This window comes from Oreochromis aureus, linkage group 14, assembly GCF_013358895.1.
Source record: "Oreochromis aureus strain Israel breed Guangdong linkage group 14, ZZ_aureus, whole genome shotgun sequence".
NCBI classification, from domain to species: domain Eukaryota; kingdom Metazoa; phylum Chordata; class Actinopteri; order Cichliformes; family Cichlidae; genus Oreochromis; species Oreochromis aureus.
Genome location: NC_052955.1, coordinates 1,094,931 through 1,114,378, shown reverse-complemented (window position 1 = coordinate 1,114,378; position 19,448 = coordinate 1,094,931). Strand labels below are relative to the sequence as shown.

Genomic DNA, 19,448 nt, shown 5'->3' with positions numbered 1-19,448 from the left:
TGAGTTGCAGGCTGACAGGAAACGGCGTGCTTTTGCAGAAGTGAAACCGAAAGCAGAGCGAGCGCAACCCAAAGAGTAGGGTGTTTATTCAGTAGATTAAATATATAGTTCCAGTTAGGTTATTATAGGGAGGGATGAGCCTCTGTTCTGGTGAAAGGTCAGAAGTGTAACGGGCTGATGTGAGAGCATTTAAGGGCGAGACATACACATCCAGACACATACGCAGTACACAGCATGCACGCGCCCCCGCACGTGCACACACACACAGATATAAACTCTTACCTACTAAATGAGTTTTAGACTGCAAAGTTGTGCCTGTATGAGTGACATTTTGTACAGGAAGTGCACCTGATGTTCCAGGGAGATAAGCGACAGCGAGGATGGAGACAGGAAGCATCAGCCGTCGACACGAAGATGATGTTCTATGTTAAAAGTCATTGTGGTTTTGGTGTGACGCATTTCTGCCTAGTAACAGGAAAGGGGGCGGTACTATCTTAACCCCATAAGACAGTTGTCTGAATATGATAAAGACAGTTCAACACTGATTGGGTTGTTGAACTCACACATGTGTTTATTAAAATACTGTCTAATTGCACACACCTGGATCTGTGGTTATTTATGGATTCTTCTCTCAACATTGAACCTTGACATTTGGGGGCTCGTTCCGGTGAGAGAGGGGAATTTTGGTGTAGATGGAGAGATCCAGGGTCTGTGGTGATTGGATGGGCAGATACGAGTCAGTGGTCTGAAGTGAGAGACAAGCCGGCTTAAACAAGGTAAGGCACATACCTGTTGAATTTTCCAAAATGTGCTAGATTGGACATGTCAAATTGAAGTCTACTCACTGAAAATTACTGGTGAATGTCTGTTTTTTAATTTTGGTGAAGTTTTCATGAAGTTTACCGGTTGAAGTAATGATAAGGAAGTATAAGTGACAGTACTGAGTTAATGAGAATAAAGGAATGAAGAGAGTTAAGGCAGTTGGACTGCCAAGCAGTTGGACTGCTAAGTGAACTTAGAATGATAGGGAATTTGGTCATTGTGTGGGTTAAAGTCCCGTTGGTCATCTGGTCTACGTGTGATGGTCATTTTTGTGGGTTAGAGTCCCCTATGTCCACAACGGGAGATCTGCCTCAATCTTAATCCTGTGTTGGGTGTAGAGATTGTTGTTTCAAATTATTCTAAATTTGTCTAGGACGACAGCGGCGTCTGTTAAGAAGCGCATTTTCTCGGAGGTAACGCTCCCTCCTGGATAAAGACGTTTATCCTTGACCTACCCTGAAGAGTAGGGTTAGTACGGCACTGACGAGCCGGGAAGGACTGGGGAATCTTCAAAATTGCTAGGAGTTAGAGTCTCCTATTTTGCGCTTATTGGGTATGCTGGCAAATTAAGTTAGGTTTAGAAATCTGGACAGGACAGTCTGGGACCGCCCTGGTGAATTGAGCACAAAAAGTCTGGGACTGATCGGTTGGAGCCGTTATGTTATATTATCGAAATTACATAGGAGTTGAAAAGGCCTAAAAAATCTGTGCAGTTGTAATTAAAGACGTCTGTAATATAAAATATGAGATCTATGAGTAAGATCAGTCTCTGTGTCAGTAATGCACAGCCGGATGTGCACTGATGGTGTGTGTAAATGCAAATGAGCAGCGGAGGCAGCAGAGAGGGTGGTTTCAATTTCGAGAGGACTGAGAGCTTTTGCTAAATGCCTGTATATAAGAAGTTGGTTTTGCTTATTATGAGAGTGTAAATACAGTTTGAATATATTAGTGTGGATGTATAGTAAATGACTGAATTTTGATAGATGTATATTTCGTGAGCTATAAATGTTGGTGTGTTTTATTTTTCAGTTATGTGTGTGTGGGGAGAAGCTGTGAGATGATGAGAGGTTTCAGTTTTCCTTTTCTTTTTTCTTTTGACTTGCTCTTTCTGATCATGGAAGGCATGTCCAAAATACTCGTATGAAAGCGTATTTTGTGTGATTTTAACCGTGTGAATGCTGTCAGTATTCGACTTGAGTGACTCTGCATGATTTGTCTGAGTGAGTGGAAAATGGAAGTTTGAGAGAGAAAAGGCAGTGTGTGAGACGAGTCATGGCGTCTGAAAGAGGTTAGAGCATTTCAAAGGGGTGTATGAAATAAAGGAGTGTGAAATATATTTCTTTTGTGATGTAAAATAGGAGGTTTAAAGTTTGCAAGTGCTTTTAATTTAAGAAACGCATGAGTGAGGTTATGATGTGTGAAAGAGCTCGGTTTAAATGTGTGTGAGTGAAATGAAGGTGTATTGTTTTTAGATCAAGATTTAGTAGAATTACTGATTGTTTGTAGACTGTGAAAATTCAAAGGGAGACTGAGGGCGTTTATCAATATCCGTACTTGTGCGTACTTGCGTTCTCGCGTTCTCGTGATACGTCATCAGTCGGAGACCAAGTACTGTTCCAATTCGAGGTACGCATCACGCCGAGAACGCGAAAAAGTCCCGGATGTGTTCTCGATCCGCCCGTTTTATCGAGCATGCATCGGTGTAGACTTGGGACAGCTAAATATCCCAGAATGCATTTCGTCCAAAACTCAACAGCGGACTCCCGGCACATCGTTTCCAACCGCCCCCCCCCCAAATCGCTCGCGGACTTCTCACTACTCAGGTTAAAGAAACCCCAGCAGCTGTCTATAGTATTGAGTGTCCACTAGAATAGAAATAAAAGCGTTCTAACATCTCACCTGCTTGTTTTTATTAAGGTATGTACACGTATGTACATGTACACTATTTTTATTAATAGAGGTTTCACTACTGAGGTTAAAAATGATATATAAGTCACTTAGATCACTTCTAAATGTTAATGTTTGGTTTATTTCAGTGTTTTATTTGTTCCTGAGTAAACCGGTTTGGCTGTGATTAAAGTTAAGCTTCATAACATGTTACTCACAGTTAAATTAGGAGGGGACGGCAGTAAAAACTCCGGCCCTGTGACATCATCACGTACGCTGGTGTTCCGACTGTACAAATCACGAGTCCGTGCTCGCGTTCTCGGCGGTACGTACTCCCGTGCGTTCTCGGCGGGTACGTACTCACCGAGAACGCGAGTACGTACTCGCGTACTTGGGCATTGATAAACGGCCAGAGTCTAACTGTTGCCTGCAGGAAGTCTCGGCGGAGGCTGCTGCAACAGGAAGTATGTGTGTGTGTGTGGGACAGGAAACGCATGCCCATAAAAGGAACTGAGTGTGTACAGAAAGAACACAGAGAGACAGATGAGGCCCATGAAGCAAATGAAGCCTTTAAGAAAAATGAATATAATACTAATTGTATGCTTTAGTGTGTCAATACAGGTGGACTCTCTCAACATTGGAACCTTGAGTTCAGCAGCAGAAAAGTAGATTAAAAGAATTGGGAGAATAAGCCAGTTTTTGGCTCGAAATTGTGCGGCTGGATCTCTCACTTTGTCCCTGAAGCGGAGAAGAAGTTCAAAGGACAGTCAATCGCCTGATGAAGACCGACAGAACATCGTGGACTTGAATACAGCAGGCAAGCGACAGTGCCACTGATCCATTAACACTGATGACGACTGACGACCAGCAGCAGCATGTAAGAGTACTGCAACATGTACTGTGAAAATACAGGCTGGGCAGTTGAACAGTGGGATAAAGAATTGTGGAAGAGCACTGGACATTGCCATGCTGGGACTTAATCTGAAAGAAAGACTGTAAAGAAACAGAGAAGAAGACAACAGCTGAGTTGAGACTGTGTTTGCTGGAGCTTTGAAGCACGAACAGGACACTGTGAATGAAAAAGAGACCGGTGAGAGATGAAGCTGGGACGAGTTTGACTGCGAGAATATAGGATATAATTGGATTGAAAATTGAAACCTGAACTCATGAATTGTTTAGGGATGTCCACCACAGCATAACAAAGAGGTAAACATTAGAAAAGGTAAGAATAATGAAAGAAATAATTGTCATTACCTTAATGAATAGAAAACACACATACAAATTGTTACATGTGAGATTATTTTTGAAATGAATCAGAAGTGAGATAGTTTGAATCTAAAGCTCAGTGGTGAAATGCATAAATTAAATATGAATATATAGGATGCAATGAAGAAACAGCTTACACGTAGTGTACATTAACATGAATACATCAGCAAGGCAACGAAGAACTCAATGAATTAATTTAATGAAGAAGCAGTTTACACCCAATTAACATAAAATGCAAGGAAGAACACGCTTACATGCATGGCATAATTGGTGTTTCTGACCAGAGAAGAAATGGGTCATTTAAGCACTTGTGATAATAATGAAAATGTCTTAGTTTTGTTATTTTCAGGAGTAAAGCAGACTTGGACCAACTCTCCAGAGGCACCAGTCGGAAGGAAATTATAGGTTAACCTCACTGGATAAGTTAAGGCAAGTTTCTGGTGGAATTGTTCACAGAATGATGTGTCCAGGAACCTGAAAAGCAAGCCCTAGCTCCTGGCTGAAGACTAGGAGTGCTTTATTTAAGGTGGGAAATCAAAATAGAGGGTTAGTAATTCGGGGAAGGAGAAAACTGACTCTTTAACTGGAGAATTGGAAAGGTGTCTGACAGACTGCGAAGCCATAGATGCAAAATAACACATACCCATACACACACAAACAGAAAATGCAGTAACCTTATAAAGACAAGCTCTTGAAGCTTAATGCATAGAGACATTGATTAAAACCTGGCTACGAACATAAGCATATGCAATGAAGATCTGCTTGCTGCTTGTATGAGTGAGAGAATGGTGTGAATGGTTAATAAAATTGATGGAAAGATTTAAAATAGATGGAAAAAACAAAAGAAAAGTGTCTATAAGAGTGACTCAGGAGTGCTCTTGCATTGATTGATCAAAGTAAGTGATTAGTATAGAAAGAAAATGAAAATAATTCAATAATGTGATAAAGTTTAAACATGTATTTCTTTTGCCAAGTTAAATTGTTGAGATATGGCTGAGTATGGAAAAAGTTTGAGAGCTCGTGTGAATGTGGACAGAGGAGGTTGCTGTGTGTGTCTTTGAGGCCTTAAAGGAGGGGTAGATTGTTCAGAGGTGCAAATTTGATTAGGAGGTTTATAAATTAGTGTTGACACATTGTTGTAAGGTGTTAGGCTGAATCTGAGTATGGTAAAGTGCTTAACCGGGGTTATTGTTGTGTACTGAAACGGTGTAGCTTTTGGCGAGGTTTTAGTGTGTTGAATGGGTGAAATTTAAGATTGTTTCAGATTTTTGAGGCTGTTGTTTTATTTCCAGAGAGGGTGTTTGATTAAGACATGGATATGTCTGAGAGAGGCCCCAAAGAAAAAAAAAAAAAAAAAAAAAAAAAATTTTGTAGTAGTAAGTGCACTCAGGAAAAAACCTGTCAGGTGATTTTGTTTTGTACTTTGATGAGCTAATAATCAGCTCTCTTTTTCATTTTGTTCTAAGCAGGCCTGGAAGAGAGCGAGCAGACGGCGCTGACAAAATTACCCAATCTGAAAATCAGGTGGGCATTACAGAATTATAATTGATTACAATCAGAGACTGAGTGGCGGCAACTCTCTGTCTAAAAATGACTGCAGCGTGTCAATCCAGTCAAAAATATAGAGAACTATTTTCCTAAAAGGAAAACGAAATAAAACAAATGATTGAGCTCATTTTGCTGATGTGGAGCATCTGATGACGTGCGCAGAAGGCTGCAGATCAGCAAAAATATCATGTGTGAATGCATGGGAGTGAATGCAGTGATGGGACCAAGGGGAAATAAATGAAAGGACAAGTGGGAGACTTAAATCTGGGGATGCTGATTTTGGGATATTGATGTGTGCTTTGAGAAAATTATTTACTGGGGTTGGATTATGTTATTACATTATAGAATGCTAAATGCTAAAAGGGAAACATTGATGTAACTCAAGTTACCATGAACTGAGGTAACTCATGATTAATAACTGTTTTGTTTAAGTTTATTTTGTGTTATAACACAGGTTGGATCATAAGTGGGGAAATTGAGTATGAAGTGTGAAGTTCTGGTTAACACACAGGTTTTGTTTTCAGGAAATTCCAAGGATCCAGACTTTCCATGGAGCAACGATTTAGAGAAGATTTGACATGATGATTAAATTGATTTTGTTCCTTAAACACAGGTTTTCAGGGCTGGAGCAAAATACCGGAGAGGAGGATGGCTGAAGTGTTCTGAGAAATGAAATGACTAACCTTTTTCCTTTTAATTTCCTAAGCTTGGGTGGAGCATTTGAGTTTTTGCCACATGAGATGTGTCAAAAGAGGATTTAAGATTTAATTTGTTTAATTTGAAATGGGTTTTACTAGGATTTATAACGATTGGGGTTGTTTGATAATTTAGATATGGTAAAACTGAGGCAGAGATTGTTAATTCTAAAGAAAGGAGTAAAAGGAACTGAATTAGGTTTAGAAGATAAATTGCTGGTGTTAATAAGAAGTTCTACACCAAACTTAGAGGGAAATTGTGGGAATAAAGGATATGCTTTGGGGAAAATAGTGAAGATTTTATGAGTAGAAAATGTGGGATTTCTTTTTGATTTTTAGGATAAGTTGTCACAGTGACATAATGTTAGAATGTTGTTATAATGTAGGCTTTAGAAACAGATAGTAAATAGATTTATTTCTAGGGTAGAGGAGAGCTTTTTATGAGGATGTTAAAAGTGTTATGGACTCAAATGAATAATATTGGAGATTATATATGTAGAAATGATTTTTCTTACACATTGCAATCGTGCTCATTAACAGAGTTGATGTTCGGTCCATTTAAAGGTCATAAGCTTCGATGGCGTTATGTCTCAGTCGATATATTGTAGGGGACTTGGAGCAACAGAAGGATAAACAGCATTCACGCTTACAAACACATATGGTTTAAACATAGGTGAGGCCTAGGGCCTGAAATTCATTTAGCTTTTAACTGAATTTGAGTTGGCCCGGTAACAAGTGACAGAAAAGAGGAACTGAATAGGAGTTTCGGTTGTAACTAAATGGGGTGACATGTAAAATATTGAGATAACACATGCAGCTCTAAATTAGTCCTCTTATATAAAATGCAGTTACAGAATAACAGATGCTGGTTGAAGTGACTAAGTTTTTGTTTAAAACAGAAGCAAAGGGAGAAAGCTTATATATTTTGGTTAAGTCTGATAAAGTATAAATTAGAAGGTACCATTACATTAAGAGCAGCAAAATGAAATAAAATGATATAGTAAAACAGGTTATAACACAGGAAATGTGAGTTCTAAAAAACAGTTAGAGTTCAGCTTTTAGCTATGATGAAAGTTATTTAGGAGTAATTGATTATATGCTTAAACTTAGTGGATTAAAATGGTTGTTTTTCCTTTGATCCTTTAGTAGAATAAGTGTTTAGGATTTTTCTTGTGAGAGGTGACTTTAGATGAGAGGTAGGCCCTTGCAGCAGTGACAGTTTTGTGCACAGGATGTTGATGATCAGATAAGGAGCAAAGAGGAAGCACATGCAGAGACGTGCTTCCTTCGATTCTCTTAAAGGCAGTGCTTTTAAGAGTTTTACAAATGCTGAGTACGGTTGATTAAGATTTGAAAATAAAAGTCAAAAACCAAATATGAAATTAGGTTCATGTTTTGAGTAATATTAGCTGGAATCAGGTTTGAATAAAGTAGGGAGAAAGGGTTTTCTATCCTTTACAGGAGAAGATTTCCACAAGAGAAGGACCCAGAAAAGGGACAGACCACTAGAGATTCACACGTGTAAGGGGTCTCTCACCGGGTATGATTGGGTTCAGGGTGAGGAGGAGTGCTGATTGAGCTCTGCTCGCACTCTTATTCTCTCCTGCCCCTGATCAACTTTAGGCTCACTGATACTTTGGTGTGATTAACCTCAAGCATGAGTGTTCTCAAGTGGGAGCTGGCGGTTTATTACTGGACCACCTAGATGACGGGAGGTTGTTGTCTGGTTTGCTGAGTCAGGGGACGGCTAGAGAGGGTCAGAGCGAAGGCAGTAGACCTGGGAATGGTGGTTTCGGGGCCCATGATGCCATTAATGGGACTAGAGGTGACCGAGTGGGTCGAGGAGTGACACCACACACAGTATGGTGACCTCTTTTGGTCAAGAGGTCAAGAGAGGGAAGTGTAGAATTATAGGAATTATTTTAGGGTTACTGTTCATAACCATCATCTTTATCATTGCATTAATTATCATTTCATCCAAGCATTTATTGAAGTGCTGGCATTAGGTTATAATTTGTATTACAGGGGTTATCATAATCAAATATTAACATGTTTATTACAGGTTGTTCTAAAATTTAAAGGTTTTCGAATGTTTTTATATTCTTACACATAGTCTTCAGTGGGTGAGAAAACTGAGTTGCAGGCTGACAGGAAACGGCGTGCTTTTGCAGAAGTGAAACCGAAAGCAGAGCGAGCGCAACCCAAAGAGTAGGGTGTTTATTCAGTAGATTAAATATATAGTTCCAGTAAGGTTATTATAGGGAGGGATGAGCCTCTGTTCTGGTGAAAGGTCAGAAGTGTAACGGGCTGATGTGAGAGCATTTAAGGGCGAGACATACACATCCAGACACGTCACGCAGTACACAGCATGCACGCCTTGCGTGCACACACACAGATATAAACTCTTACCTACTAAATGAGTTTTAGACTGCAAAGTTGTGCCTGTATGAGTGACATTTTGTACAGGAAGTGCACCTGATGTTCCAGGGAGATAGCGACAGCGAGGATGGAGACAGGAAGCATCAGCCGTCGACACCCCGAAGATGATGTTCTATGTTAAAAGTCATTGTGGTTTTGGTGTGACGTATTTCTGCCTAGTAACAGGAAAGGGGGCGGTACTATCTTAACCCCATAAGACAGTTGTCTGAATATGATAAAGACAGTTCAACACTGATTGGGTTGTTGAACTCACACATGTGTTTATTAAAATACTGTCTAATTGCACACACCTGGATCTGTGGTTATTTATGGATTCTTCTCTCAACATTGAACCCTAACAATACACAGACCATCCTCTGGACACTGTATAACGTGCCCACCCCCAAGGCCCTATATGTATGTGTTATGAGAGTGTGAGTAATGTGGATGTCTAGGTTGCGGAATAAAATTGAGGCACAGGTGGCCAGAAGGGGACAGAGGGGGGGGGAGTGCCTCCCCTGCACCCTGGTGACAGACCTGCACCCCAAGCCCTGCATGTGTGTGGGTGTGGTGGAGCGGGAAGAGGGAGGCAGCTGAGGATGGGGAGGGAAGAAAGGGAGGGACAAGCGGCCTCCCTGGGGCCAGCGCCCCCGCTGACCCCAGTAGGCACCCCCACACTGTGGAACCCACCAGGGCAAGGGGGCCCAGGCCCATCCGGACCGGGGCCCACAGCAGCAGCACCACCCCGCCCCACAGAGTCCGGTGCAGCCCACCCGATCCCACTGCAGAGAAAACTGCACCCACTCCATCATCCAATCTTCTCCCAGACTACACAAGACAATAGACGCCCAGGTTGAGTTCATCCTCCACCTCTCCAATATCTCCCCCTCCTGCAGAGTGAGTTCCTGGAGAGAGGAGACCTCCTGCAAAGATATAACAGCCTCCCCACCAGTTAGAGAGCCTTCCAGTTGGGCCGATGCACCAGAGGTCCCCGCACCAGGGCTGAGCCCCCATGCACCCACCCACCCGCCCACCACCCCAGCGACACAGCAACCAGGACCCAAGGCCCCAGGGCCAAGCCAGGGCCAAGCCAGAGCCCCAGCCCGGGGGCAGAGCACCCCCAGACCCCCAAGCCTCCACGCCCGTCCTGGACCCACCCAGGGGCAGCCAGGCTACCAGGCCAGTAACAAACGTCTGGCAGCACAGACCCTCCCCCATCGCCGCTGTACGCAGCCACAAGGAAAACACCATCTAAGAGCCACCAGAGCCCCTAACCAGGTCATGGCCACAACCCCCGCGTTAGGCCCTCCAGGGAAAACGTCCCTAGGGAATCCCCAGACACCTTAAGGCCGTCCCTATCCCCATATCAACCACAATAGCGAAGGCAAACCATGACCCCCCACCCCCACTAGGTGATGGAGCCGATCAAAGGAGCCCAAAGGGATTGATCAAATGTGATGGCAGAGGCTGTATCAAGACTAATGTGATCTATTAGATGGTTTTTATATTGGTTAGAATTAAGATTATTTTTATTTTTCCAGTTAATGAGGACCATTTTCTTGGCAATGCAATGTGGGCTGTGTTTATTTCTGTAGTGACCTCATCCAAGCTGCCCAACAAACACACTAAAGGGGAAGTTGGAATGTTACATTTCAGACACTTGGATAAGTCTTCACATATCTCGCGCCAAAACTTCTGAACTGGTGGACAGAACCAAAGAGCGTGGATATAATTGTCCGGTGTATTTGCTTGACAGTGTGAGCAGTTGTTGGAAGACGTAAAGCCCATCTTGAACATCCGATGACCTGTATAGTGCACTCTATGTAATAATTTTTATTGTATTAATTGCAAATTGGGATTCTGATCCATTGAAAGGTTTTTAAGCATATCTGAGACCAAAGGTTTTGGTCTAAGCTGATCGATAAATCCATTTCCCATTTTGCAATAGGAAGTGATATTGATTCATCTGTTTTAGAAACTGTTCTGTATATTTTGGAAAGTAATTTTGGGGTTTTAAGAGTAAGAAATTGAACCACACTTGGTGGTGTTTGTAGTTCAACTTGACCCGGTTGAAATTTCTTTTTTACTATGGATTTAATTTGTTGATACTCTAAAAATCTTTTCTTGTTGATCCCATATTGTGTAACTAGTCTGTCAAATGGAATAAATTCTGTTCCCTCTAATATATGTTCTAAGTATTTAATTCCTTTACAACTCCAATCTGAAGAGTTGATCATATTATTGTTTTGTAATATGTCAGGGTTATTCCAGATAGGTGTACCTTTGCATGGGATTAATGAAGACTGTTATTTTTAGAAACTCCCACCACGCTGTCAGAGAAGAGCTGATGTTGATGCTTTTAAAGCATTCATGTCTTTTGATGTTTGAGCTGATAAATGGTAGGTCTGAAATCTCTAGATTATTGCAAAGTGCCTGTTCAACATCTAGCCAGGGTTCATCTAAGAAGGTGTGTTTTAACCATCTAGAGATGAACTGAAGCCTGTTGGCTAAAAAATAGTGATTAAAGTTAGGCAGATCTAATCCTCCTTTATCCTTGGTCCTTTGTAATGTTTTTAAGCTGATATGCGGGGGTTTGTCTTTCCAAAGGAATTTAGAAATATACGAGTCTAGAGATCTGAACCAATCTTGTGATGCTTACTTGGGATCATTGAAAATAAATAGTTTATTTTTAGCAAAACCATCATATTTATAGTGGCGACCCTTCCCATGAGTGATATGGGTAGAGATTTCCATCTAGCCAGATCGCTTTCTACTTTCTTTAAAAGAGGGATGTGGTTTAATTTAGTTAATTCTGCAAGCTTAGGAGAGACATTAATACCTAAATATTTTATATTTCCAGATTGCAGTCGAGTAGATGAAGAATTATGGAAGGAGCAATTAATCGGAAGAACTGTAGATTTTGACCAGTTAATTGAATAATCTGATATTCTTGCAAAAGAGTTTATAGAGATTGTGAGTTTTGGAGAAAAAGTAACACATCATCCGCATAAAGGCTGATTTTATGTTCTACGTTCTTGCATTTTATGCCCTTAATTACTGAATTCTGTCTAATTGCTGCTGCTAGTGGTTCGATAAAAATTGCAAACAGTGAAGGGGAGAGTGGGCATCCCTGCCTGGTGCCCCTCAGGAGACAGAAGCTGGAGGATGTTTGGTCATTTGTTCTGACACAAGCTGTTGGGGAATTATATAATATTCTTAGCCAGTTTATGAAAGAGGATCCAAAACCAAATTTGTGTAAAGTTGCAAATAAAAATTTCCAGTTAACTCTGTCAAACGCTTTTTCTGCATGAAGAGACAATATTATGGTTTCAATGTTTTTACTGCATGAGTAGTCTATTAAATTAAGTAATCTACGTGTATTTGTTGATGAGTGCCTACCTTTTATGAAACCTGTTTGTTCAGGATGGATTAAGAGGGGGGTTATCTTCTCTAATCTCTTTGAGAGAGCTTTGCAGATTATTTTAAGGTCTACATTTATAAGGGATATTGGACGATAGCTTCAAGGAAATATAGGGTCTCTGCCTGGTTTTAGTAAGAGACTAATATTTGCAGAGTTTATATTTGGTGGTAGTCTGCCATTTTCTTTGATTTCCAACAACGTTCTGTAAAAAACTGGTGCTAGAATCGTCCAGAATTCTTTGTAGAATTCTGCAGGAAAGCCATCTGGGCCTGGAGCCTTATTATTGGGCATACTTATCAGGGCTTCCTGGAGTTCACCTAATGTCAGTGGCGAATCCAGTGCCATTGCTTGAGTATCTAATAATTTTGGAAGAGTTACGTTGTCAAGAAATTGATCAATTTTGTTTTTAGATGGGTTTATTTGTGGTGTATATAAAGTTTCATAGAAATCCCTAAAAAGTTTGTTTATTTTTTTAAGGTCATATATTGTGTTCCCAGATAAATCTTTAACAGCACATATAGTTGCATATCATATTTCATCTTCAAATGTGTCATTAAAGAAAGAGATTTAGGAGCTGGAACCAGGAGCTACCACTCTAGGTGCCTGATAAAGCTGTGTCTTTGTTACCTGGAAGGGGACATCAGCCATGGTTTTGGCCAGGTAGTACGCTTTCAGGCTGTACCAGTAGTTGAGGTGTTCTCTCAGAAAGACGCCCATCTCCAGAGGAACTGAAGCACAACAACACAGCAGCAGTTTTTCAAAAGTTGAGATGAATAAAACTTGTCCTTATTACAGAGACATAGTCTGATGTTCTCTGACAGCAGCTCCCAGACCGACTGCTGGCTCATAAAATCCCAGAAAAGCTCAAATTTAAAGACACAATTTTACCTTCATTAATCCTGACATTTGTGGGTGTCAGTTTAAGGATTTTCCCACTGCAGCCTGGATAGGTCTGGCCCTGAGAACATCAATAAAGGTTTTATTGTGTATGAGACGGAGCATTCCTGAGTCGGAGCCGGCACCTTTGGTGCTGTTCAGGTAAAAGTGACGCACCTGTTGCTGAGCTGACATCTGAACACTCAGCTCTATGCTTGAATCTCTGTGATGTCAGAGAGGCTAACCCGTCAGAACCTCTGTTTACAAGAGGAAGCCAATCAGAACAAAGTTGTCTTTAAGGGGGAGGGGCTAAAACAGGTTGTATTCCAGGTAAGATAAATGGAGGTCTGTTGTTCTGTCCACCTTTGTAACAGCAGACCTCATGTCACACAAGCCGATGAAGGACAGATAACAGCTGCTCTCCAGCTTGACTCTGTGATGTATTTGTTATGCCGATGACACCCCGATCTCACTCAAACAAACGTCACCTGTGTGCAGGTAAAGTGACACAGCAGCTTGAGGCGGACTCACAGGTGAGCACCGTGGGCATCAGAGCGGCGAACATGAGGAACAGCATGGAGAAGAACAGGAACCCTGAGTTACTCAGAACCTTCTTGGCTTCGTTCCCGATGCCCAGATACAACAGACCAATCAGAACGCCGATCCCAATGTGAGACAAGATCCTCAGGTGAGTCAGCACCTGCCAATGACAATGCCTTACTACAAACTGCAATACTGCACAGTAATGTTACCACACTGACAGCATGTTTTATTTAACAAATCTGTGCTGGAAACCGTCACCACGTGTTTAAGTTACAGTGAAAAACTTGTTTTTGTGATTGAAAACTAGTCAGTAAAATGATGTCACTATATATCCGACCAATCAGTTAGCTCAGACCAGAGGTTTAGGAAATTAGGAAGAACATTGGCAAGAAATTATCTGTAAACTAGTCTAAGAAGCTTGGAAAGAAAAGCATCTGGACTTCTTTAAGTTTCTTGAAGACATTTCATCCGAGAAGCTTCTTAAATTCTAAGAGCAACTGGTGGAGAGTCACAGATTTTTACGCCCAGCGCCCTGTATCAGGTTTATCAGAAAAACTCAAGAGATTCTTCCCCACCACAACATCCCAATGTCCTTCAGACCTAGACAGAAACTAAACAACATAGTGTAGCTGTGAAGTGCAGCGAGGAGTGCTCAGACCTCTACACTGGAGACACCAAACAGGACAAGACTAGGTTGTTCATCTGCATCTAAAGGTCAAAGGTCACTCTTTGAGAATGCCAGTCTTCACATTTTGGACAGAGAAGACAGATGGTTTGAAAGAGGAGTGAAAGAAGCATCTATGTCCACTGTGAGCGACCATCTTTGGACAGAGGCGGTGGCTTGCCACACCAACTATCTGCCATCTACAATCCAGTTCTGAGATCCTTCCCAGACGCCTTAACGCCCACTCACATCCTGGGCCATCTGACATCAGGAAATCACATGATAGGGTGGGGCTAGGTTTCACATTGGGTTCACCCAAAACCTTGGCTAACTGTGACCCACACCTGTTTTCACACCTTGGCTCATGTGATTAGGTAGAGGATCAATAGGGAGTCCATGACCCTCTTAGGGACACTCCCAATAGGGCTTAAAATCTGGGAGTGTCCCCCGATTTCTCTTAAAACTCAAGAAGTTTCTCGGATGAAACGTCTTCAAGAACCTTAAAGAAGAGCCAGTTGCTTTTCTCTCCAAGTTCTTTAGATTACCATGACCTAGATGACTGCCTACACAGACATACAGTAGATCATAAGATCCTTTAAGACATCACACTGTAATCCAATGAAGTTCAAGAACAAATGTGGAAACAAAGTAGTTGAGATCTCTCAGTCTGGATAATGTTTAAAGCCATTTCTAAAGCTGTAGGAATCCAGTGAACCACAGTAAAAGCCTTTATACACAAATGAAGGTCAGTGCTCATGACTCCAGAGTTCCAAGACAAAAACCCCTGCTGAGCAAAAGGAACATAAAGGCTTGTCTCATTTTTGCAAGAAAACATTTGATGATCCTTAAGGCTTTTGGAAAGTTGTCCAAAATTCCTCCACAGCTGTAAATGACTCATTTCCACTTATCGCGAATACTTGTTTGCAGTTGTTACCTGCAATTAATCAAGTTATATTTTATCAGCTCATCACAGCACAGAAACAGCTTTAGTGAAGGTTACAAATGATCTTCTTATGGCCTCTGACAGTGGACTCATCTCTGTGCTTGTCCTGCTAGACCTCAGTGCTGCGTTCGATACTGTCGACCATAATATCCTATTAGAGCGATTAGAACATGCTGTAGGTATTACAGGTACTGCACTGCAGTGGTTTGTATCATATCTATCTAATAGACTCCAGTTTGTACATGTAAATGGAGAGTCCTCTTCACACACTAAGGTCAATTATGGTGTTCCACAGGGTTCAGTGCTAGGACCAATTCTGTTTACATTATACATGCTTCCCTTAGGCAGCATCATTAGAAGACATAGCATACATTTTCACTGCTATGCAGATGAAAATCTTCCAGTAAAACATGGTATCTAAGCAGAATTCTTACTCTGGATGGCATTACCTTGGCCTCAGACCCAGTAATGCTGAAAATCTTGAAATATGGTATCTAAGATTCTTACTCTGGACATTACCTTGGCCTCCAGTAATGCTGTGAGGTCATTTTGACCAGGACATGTCCTTCAATGCACATATTAAACAAATATGTAAGACTGCTTTCTTCCATTTGCGCAACATCTCTAAAATTAGAAATATCCTGTCTCAGAGTGATGCTGAATCCCCCCTTAGTTATGCTGCAATAGGTATAGGCTGCTAGACCTATAGGAGACTCCCATGATGCACTGAATGTTTCTTGTTTATTCACTTTGGTTTTATACACCTCTCTGCATGCATTGTGTTATCATTAGTTATTATTAATCTCTGTCTCTCTTCCACAGCATGTCTTTATCCTGTCTTCCTTCTCTCACCCCAACCGGTCGCAGCAGATGGCCCCGCCCCTCCCTGAGCCTGGTTCTGCCGGAGGTTTCTTCCTGTTAAAAGGGAGTTTTTCCTTCCCACTGTCGCCAAAGTGCTTGTTCATAGGGGGTCATATGATTGTTGGGTTTTTTTCTTTATGTATCATTGTAGGGTCTACCTTACAATATAAAGCACCTTGAGGCGACTGTTGTTGTGATTTGGCGCTATATAAATAAAACTGAATTGAATTGAAGTTGTTGTTGCTGAGGGTGGCCCAAACTGGTTGTTAAGTTTAGGGGGCCATCACTTTTTCCACACAGGGCCATGTAGGTTTGGATTTTTTTCCCCTTATAATAAACACCTAGATTTAGAAAGTGCACTTTGTGTTAACTTGTGTTATCTTTGTCTAATATTTACATTTGTTTGCTCTAAAACATTTAAGTGTGACAAACTTACAAAAAATAGAAAATCAGGAAGGAGGAAAACACTTTTTCACACCACTGTAAATGTTAATGATAATTTTTATGTCAGAGTGTTGGAAAACGGGGTCATCAGTGTGAATCTGAGGAGACATGTGCAGAGGTGTTTGTCACCGAGTCTCTGAGGATGCTGAGAAAGGTCCTCCTGAACAGGATGGAGAACTGCGTCATGCAGCTAGCAGAGAAGCTGTGACAGCCTTCAGACGATGAGCTCTCCTGACGGGAGATCACCACAGGTACATGTTAATTTTCAGAGAACTAATTTGTCGTGAAACATTCACAGGAGGTAATGCGAAAATCTGCATCTCATGGACCAATCACAGCAGAGGGCGTGCTGTTTTTTTACCTCCTCGGTGCGCTGCCACAGGAAGGGGTGGAGGGTGCTGTCTCCATTGAGCTCGGGCTGATGGTCTTTCTGAGACTTCCTCTCCTGAGCTGCTGTCACCAGCCTGATCATCTGGTCCCCATACTCTCCGGACGCCACCTCCATCACTGTGCATAGAACATGTCGGTCAGTCTGAAGCCCTGACGGCAGAGGGGGAACGGCTCGCCGGGCGAGTCTTACCGAAGTCAGCGGGGTTGTGGTACGTGGGGCAGTTCAGCCCGAGGTCTCTCAGGTACGGGACCAGACTGGACACCTGTCCCCTGTAGATACACTGACCCTGACTCAGCACGTACAGCTGAAACACGCACAGAGACAGACACAAGTGAAACCCGTACCGAATCATGTTTCTTATCATTTTATAGACCCACACCAAGTTTTTCAGCCCCAAACACTTTTGTAGAGCACTTCCTGTTCTTCTCTCCATCCTTAAAACCTGAGCAGGAGGAAACTGATTTCATCCCATCATACAAACTGTTACAAGTGCTCATTCGAAGCTTCTTTACACCACATTTACTCCTCTACACAAATTTGATTTTATCCCCTTTAAAAGCTCTTTGCCTGCCTCACACACTGATTAGCAGATGACCCTTTAATCCACTGAAGGAAATGTTACCGTTCATTTATTGCTTCTGACATTAGAGCTGCTTCTGTAAATGTTTCAAACAGTTTCAGATCTTAGGAAAAAGAACCGCTGCTAACACTTCTGTGCATTGTCCAGCCACATGTTCATGTCATACCACTTTACACCACTAGATGGTGTAGTGAGTCAGTGTAACGTGGAGGAGGGTCACCTTGTCGAAGAGCTCGAACAGTTTGGCGCTCGGCTGGTGGATGGTGCAGATAACCGTCCGTCCTCCTCGAGCCAGAGCTTTGAGCAGAGACACCACCTGGAAACATGACGAGCTGTCCAGGCCACTGACACACACACACACACACACACACACACACACACACACACACACACCTTCGTAGAAGCTCAGCATGAAGCAGAAACATGACTAAACATCACTCACATGTAGAATTTGAAGTGCAGCTTGTTCTGATCGAATGTCTGAAATAGTTCGAGTAAAATAAAACAGCAGTGCTTTGGCACGACTGATCTCTGAGGCAGCGAAACCATTTCACACAGGTGAGTGGCGGGACCAGGAGTTGAACCACAAATGATGCATGATGGCGTGCATGATGCCACGTGTCAGGTATTATGTTTAAAATGAGTCTCCACAGGCTGAACATCTCTAAAAGCGTTCCGCCTGTGCGATTCAAATGTTGCTTTAGTGCAAAGATTTAAAGCTGCTTCTCATTGGCTGAGGACAGAGCACCGTGGTCAGGACTGATATCTGACCTTCTGCTAGCTCGGGATGAACCATGGAGAGGACCTGGAGGTCAACCTGATTTCTTACCTCGTGGGTTCATCGAAGAACATGACCGGCGGATTGTTGACAAGCTCCAGAGCGATGGCCAGCCGCTTTCTCTGCCCCCCCGACAGGTGAGACGTCCTGGTTTGAGCACATTCCAGCAGACCCAGAGCCATCAGAATGTCCTGGACCTGAAGGAGCAGAGATCCGAGTTCAGCCTGATGGTAGACTCTGAGATCAGGGAGGCCAGGAGCGATCAGCTCACCATGTCTCTGCGCGCCTCCTCCTTCTCCTGCAGCTTCAGGCTGGCCGATACCTGCAGAAACAGAGAGCAGGGTCTGCGACTGCTGCGGTCTGATGCAGGCTGAACGCTGAGGCTCAGGAGCACCTACCATCATGGCCTCATGGACACTGAGGTGAGGCAGCAGCATGTCGTCCTGCATGATGTAACAGGAAACCTTCCGGAAAGAGCGCAGGTCTCTGGGCTGCCCGTTGATCAGGATCTCGCCCTTCATCCCCGTCTCCCTGTACGCAAAGACAGACTCGCACTGAACGCGCTCTGGACAAATCCACTGACCTACACAGTAATCAGATTCCTCACTAGCATTTACTGACACACACAGAGGTACAACAGGCCAATGTGAGGTTGTGGTAAAGCTCTCAGACTGAGATCTAACATGATCTGAAAACATTTTTAAAACATCTGCCGCTGAGAGCACCATGACCTCAACCTCACACTCAGTCATCATCTCTGCCCTGATGGATGCACCCACCTGTACCCGGCCAAGATATTCATGAGCGTGGACTTTCCAGCTCCCGAGGGCCCCATGATAGCCACCAGGTCCCCGCTGGTGAATTTCCCAGAGATGGCTTTGAGCAGAGTTTTGTAACCTGAGGCAAACAGAAACAATCAGTGTGCAGGTTTCCCAGCCGCTCACAGAGCCGCTCTTTGTGCTTGAACTCTCGGCTCAGGTTTCACATCAGTTTGGAGTTTTTATCTCATTCATGCACACCAGCAGCTGCTCTCACACTTTAGCTGCTCTGCTCGGTTTCTGTGCAAAACACAAACACTACTGCTCCTCCTAAAAGCTCGCTGCTGATGTTTCAGTGCTGACGGTCTGGACTGTACTCAGGTCAGTTACGGAACTCGGTGAGGCTCGTGCATCATTCCGAAACAGACCACGTTACTCCTGTGTCGGGGGCCCGTGTCAAGAACGATGAAGAACGTGCTGACACCTGAAATCCTGTCTCAGAGACCAGGTTTCTGAGGTTGTTGTTATTAAATATACATAAAACTGAGAAGTG

At 42.7% G+C, this 19,448-nt stretch overlaps 1 protein-coding gene across 1 annotated transcript in view; it reads right to left on the bottom strand.

Moving 5' to 3' along the window:
- The window catches only part of abcg1 (ATP-binding cassette, sub-family G (WHITE), member 1), a 36,071-nt gene that overhangs the window by 3,909 nt on the left and 12,714 nt on the right, over positions 1-19,448 (bottom strand). Inside the window, exons 3-12 of the mRNA XM_031747001.2 lie at positions 18,917-19,034; positions 18,536-18,668; positions 18,409-18,459; positions 18,189-18,334; positions 17,580-17,703; positions 16,969-17,083; positions 16,750-16,895; positions 16,518-16,619; positions 13,465-13,633; positions 12,685-12,785 (exon numbers count right to left, since the gene is read on the bottom strand). Coding sequence (XP_031602861.2) covers positions 12,685-12,785; positions 13,465-13,633; positions 16,518-16,619; positions 16,750-16,895; positions 16,969-17,083; positions 17,580-17,703; positions 18,189-18,334; positions 18,409-18,459; positions 18,536-18,668; positions 18,917-19,034 — 1,205 coding nt within the window. The remainder of the gene's footprint in view (positions 1-12,684; positions 12,786-13,464; positions 13,634-16,517; positions 16,620-16,749; positions 16,896-16,968; positions 17,084-17,579; positions 17,704-18,188; positions 18,335-18,408; positions 18,460-18,535; positions 18,669-18,916; positions 19,035-19,448) is intronic.